Source organism: Magnolia sinica, chromosome 5 (assembly GCF_029962835.1).
Source record: "Magnolia sinica isolate HGM2019 chromosome 5, MsV1, whole genome shotgun sequence".
In the NCBI taxonomy this organism is placed as follows: domain Eukaryota; kingdom Viridiplantae; phylum Streptophyta; class Magnoliopsida; order Magnoliales; family Magnoliaceae; genus Magnolia; species Magnolia sinica.
Window position 1 is genome coordinate 8,695,222 of NC_080577.1, and position 5,053 is coordinate 8,700,274.

General features: G+C 43.3%; 1 protein-coding gene across 1 annotated transcript; it reads right to left on the minus strand.

The window, feature by feature from the left end:
- Nucleotides 1-3,120: 3,120 nt before the first annotated feature.
- Nucleotides 3,121-4,815, minus strand: LOC131247199 (adenylate-forming reductase 03009-like). Its single transcript, XM_058247621.1, has 3 exons — nt 3,969-4,815; nt 3,397-3,884; nt 3,121-3,342 (listed from the first exon to the last, which is right to left on the minus strand). Exons 1-3 carry the CDS (start codon nt 4,780-4,782, stop codon nt 3,121-3,123), a joined length of 1,524 nt encoding a protein of 507 aa, XP_058103604.1. The 5' UTR covers nt 4,783-4,815.
- Nucleotides 4,816-5,053: the final 238 nt, after the last annotated feature.

The following is a 5,053-nucleotide window of genomic DNA, read 5'->3' on the forward strand; positions in this document are numbered from 1 at the left end:
ATTTTGATGGCTTTGCTTTTGTTTAATATTAGTTGCAGTTCTTGGATTTGAGGCAGCAGCGGTTTGTTATCTACCGTGTTCAGGTCAAAATACCTGACGATGAGAAATTTGTTGGTACCTTCTTCTTCAGCCTTGTATTTAAATTTCAGAGCGGCCCAGATCTCCTTTGTTGATGACGTCTTTTGGTACAGATCGTACAGGCGGTCGGAGAGCGCGTTCAATATGTGTCTTCGACACAAGAGTTCGTCTTCAGCTCGTTTGGTGCAAGTAGTTACCTATTCAGGTGTGTTTGTGCCAGATGCTTTAGATAGTACTTGCAGATTTGGATCTAATATGCAGTAGATCTTTAGCGTCGTTAGAAGAAATTTCAGCTTGTCTTGCCATCTTGTAAAATTGGTTCCATCGAATCGATCAAGACTTATTAAGTCCTGATTCATCAACTTGATGGACGAAACACTGTCGCCTTCCATCACAAATAACACTTTAAGAAATTATACAGAATAATAATATTTCTGTAAAATATGGAACACGAAAAATCAAGATGATCTGCACAAAGGACAGGCTGTAGCACGTCTAAGATATTGTCCTTAAAGCGTTATTTGCCCTACTCAAAAGATTAAGTATGTTGATAGGTTACAGGTAAACCACTTCTAGGATACGACGAGCCTGGTGTGGGTCTGCGTTCAGCAAACATGAAGGCCCACCAAATGGAACTCTATTACATACTATCTGACAGAATTACAATAAAGAAAAATTTCAAAAGAGAAAAGAGAAGAGAATATGTGATTTAGACCACTGCATTAGTCAGTTCTTCAGCCACTGGTTCAGTTGAACTGTTCTAGACCACACAGTTGGTCTGTTCTTCAAGCAATGACTCTGATTAACCTTACTATATTGCTGATATTTTGATCTGTAGGAAAGGAGATGCTTTGATTCGTATTGGTATTGCTGGAGTGTTGTGAGATGGTTCGGAAATCCATCCAGGCCTTGTTTATATAGGCTGTAGTGGCCGGGGGTTATGGTCTAGAGAAATAAATCTCATGACCGTTTTCTAACTGTTGGAGAAAATTAGCCGTTTTATGGTTATTTTCTGACTGTTGTGCTGGGCCATTAAGCTGCTGTATGTTAACTGTTGTGAGACGTTTTCTAGCTGTTGGGCTAGCCATGCAGCAGTTACACCTGAACCCTGCACTAATGGCACAGCTGTTACAGATCTGCTGCAACAGCTCTTTTTCAGCTCTCTATATATTCAGAGGGACTCTCATTCAATCCTCTAAATTTCGTCCAGCCATCCATTCGCCTTAGCCACTTAGTCACATCGCGACTCGCACACGTCTCGCTTCGATTCGCTCAATGTCGCGAAGGAGCGACCCTCTGCGACACGATGCGGACATGCAAAGTGTGCCACTAACGCCTTTACAATCACATTGTCTCACATGCCCACGCCCTCGCACTGAGCCCGTGACCATGCCCAAACTTGAACACGCAAGTTCCATTCTCTTTTGGACCACGTGGGTAAGTATTATAATGCTCCACCACTCTCATATAAACTACTTTTTCTTCTTTTCTTTTTCCAATGTGGGACTATTCCCAAAAACCTATAAAAATGTATTTTTCAAACACTTTTTATATATTATTTTATTTTATTTTAAAATATATATTTATAAAATCAATATTCTTGACAAGAGGATATAAATTCCGTAAGATATGCATCCTCCTAGGATGATCTGTAACCATCAAATCAATGGTCTCAAAGCAACGCAGAAAACAGAAGTGGTTTACGGGTGACAATTATTTTGATAAACTGACAAAATCGATGTCTATGATCGTCTGATAATTATGATATTTGAATATGGGCCTTGAACAAATATACAAAACAACAATGACTTGCATTTACACTTCTGCTCATGAGGTATGTGTTATATCCAAATCGTCCATCCATTTGGTGAGATAGTCATAATGCTTGAGATAAAAAATAAGACAGATCTAACCATCAAGTGGACCACACTACAAAAAGCATTGGGGGATTGAGCGTCTATCATTGAAACCCTTTTGGGGTCATGGAAGATTTGGATCAATATGAAAAAAAATTTTCCTCTTAATTCACGTCTTTGTAACCTTATGAACAGATTGAATGGAAAATAAACGTTATGGTGAGCCCTACAAATTTTTTAACGGTGAAAATCATTATCACCGCTGCTATTTGTGGTGTGGTCCAGATGATTTTTGGATATGATCCATTTTTTTGGATAATCCTCTAAAATGATCTCTACAAATAGATGAACAGTGTCGATATAATAAATACATCACTGTGGGGCCATGTAGCTTTGATCTCCTATGAACCGCTCGTCCAACTCGAAGCTCGAGGAGCGTTAGTGCTCGTCTTCGCACGACACGTACCTACAGCAGCCGTTTACTTGCAACATAACATGAGTGGACCATTGACCCGCTCATGATCATGAACCATCCTCGTTGACTACAATCCCGTTTTTATCTGAGTCTTTTCTACCGTTGGATGACTTCATTTATTTCACATAATTTCTTTTTTTCTTTTTTCTTTTTCTAATAACAAAAGGCAGGTGTATATGCTCGTGTCATGGACGATAGTATACTTTCCACACTCTTGTGGCATCCACACACATTTACACGCGGGATCACGTGCTAGAATGTGATACGTGTGTGAGATCTGAGCTTTCCATCATGTGATCTACACTGGTTAGATCATCTACCATAAAAATCAGGTTATTTCACACGTCAGGTAGGCCACACCATAACAAAACAAATTAAAGGCTTGGAGAAAAAGATTCTAACCATCAATTTATTTTGTACACTACAGTGGGGTAAGGGGTTAGCTTTTACACCTTTGTTACCTCTAATAGCTGACCTCAGATTTTCCTAACAAGCAGTTTAAGGAAATGCCTAGGTCCTTATTTTGTAAGAAGTAGCACATCTAAAGAGAGAAATTATTATCTGATTTTTTATTCAGAACATCTAAGCATTAGTTCTAACCTCAAGGAAAGATCAAATCTAACGCTCGTGTTTCATAGTTGCACATGTGCCCACTTGTTGATGTGTACAGATCTACACGAATGTGGAATCAGCAAACCAATCCATATACAATTAAGAATCCCAAATGGGCCCAAAGGCAGCTATTCCAGCGCCTTTGCATGCATTCACGACGTCCCTACTCCCTTGTGGATTACTGGTGACGATGACCACCTCCGCTCTCCACCTCTTTGCCGCGTCGATGCTCATCTCTGCCACGTTTGGCCTGCCGGAGACTGCCGTGTCATGGATGATCACCTTCTCTTTCGGAAATCCGCTCACCATCTCCTTGATTTCCTTCCCAAAGTTCTCTTCGATCCCTTTCGCTACCCAGACCAGGCACACATCAGCCGCACATGGTTGTAAGAGGAATGAGAGAAAGACACAGATGCCGGACCCCGTTGCAACCAATACCACCCTTTGGTACATGTTCACGAGATACGGTAGGCCAGCGAAGTGCAATGACCGGACCCATAAATGCTTCGGTGGGTCGGCGACAAGAGACTTTGTGAAGTCTCCGACTGCACCAGCAAGCATCAAGTGGTCTTTCTTTCCATCCGAAATGATACCAAATGCATGCCATTCCGATAAGGGAGAAGGGCTGATCCTGCCCAGTATTCCCGCCGGTATGCCTCCATTGAACCTTATTAGAGAGGCATGGCCTGATGGGGCAGTGATGGTGACTGGGACCCGTCTGACCGTTAGCCAAGGAAGGATTATTATAAGGGTGATGGCTGAAGTGAACCAGAATTCTTGTTCTTTTATAAGCCGAGAGCCACGGATGTCATAGGACTTGGAGATTGGATCGTAGGAGACGGTGAGGATGATGAAGAACCACAGTAGTGCAAGTGCAGTCCACCCGGCGAAGCGATGGGTCCGCTCGAAGACATTGTGGTGAAGGTGGCGGACGAGAGGGAATGCAGCTAAGGAAGATAGGCAGAGAAGAGATAGGATTGCCGATGCAACGGCTAAAATCTCATCCGATGTATTTTCTCTATATTTGAGTGTGAGGACGAGAGCGTATATCAGCCATGCAACTGAAGAGACCCCGCAGCCGCTGTGGATCCCACCAAGGCATTGGAGGAATGAAGTGGTCATGGTCTTGAGGCGAAGTGGGACCCAGCTCCGGCCCAGCGCCTTGACGGCCAGCCAGAAGACGAGGCGGAGGAAGGCCTCGCTCCTGCAGAGCGTGAGGGCGAGTATGTTCCCTATAGAGAAGAGGGCTGTCTTCCGCCTCGCGTAGGGGAAATGCCCTGTGGCGGCAAGAACCAGGCCTACTATATTCAGCGTTAGGCAGACGAGGAAGAGCCGCTTGTAGACTGTAAACAGACCTTGGTCTAGGAGTATCACAGACAATCTTGATTCTGTCTGTGGTTTTGCTTTGACAGCTGAGATTTCTTTCTTGCTGGGCTGTTTTAGATCATCTTGGTCTTGTTTAGGTTTCTGTTTCTCGATGTCGTTTTCTTTTTCTTCTTCTTCTATCTGGTTATCTTCATCATCATCTTCATCATCGGTTAGATCACAGAAATGGCTGCTTTGTCGACTTATGGAACGTTGAATTGCATCTGACGTCGGAAATACTCGGAAAGAGCTCCTTCTCGAGTTCCATGGAAACCAAACCCACTTGCCATCTCGATCTGGCACTGGCGGGGGTGGGACTGCAAATGGGCTGGTTTGGCTGGGATGGATCTCGAAAGAGACCCCCCGGCAGCTCGAAAACCTTGTTGGGTTTTCCATGCCTGGGGTTGAGAGAGAGAGAGAGAGAGAGAGAGAGAGAGAGAGAGAGAGAGAGAGAGAGAGAGAGAGAGAGTATATGAGCAATGGTGGTTTTTGAGCAGGAGCAGCTCTATGGGCTTATATAGAGGAATGGTCGACTCATATTTAGAAAGTCAAACCCTTGATTAAGATGGTTAATTAAGATTCTGTTAAATGGACTCTCTCGTGTGAGATTTTTTTGTTTCTTTTCTAGTTATGCATGCGACATCTCACATAGGTATGAGATCCTGTC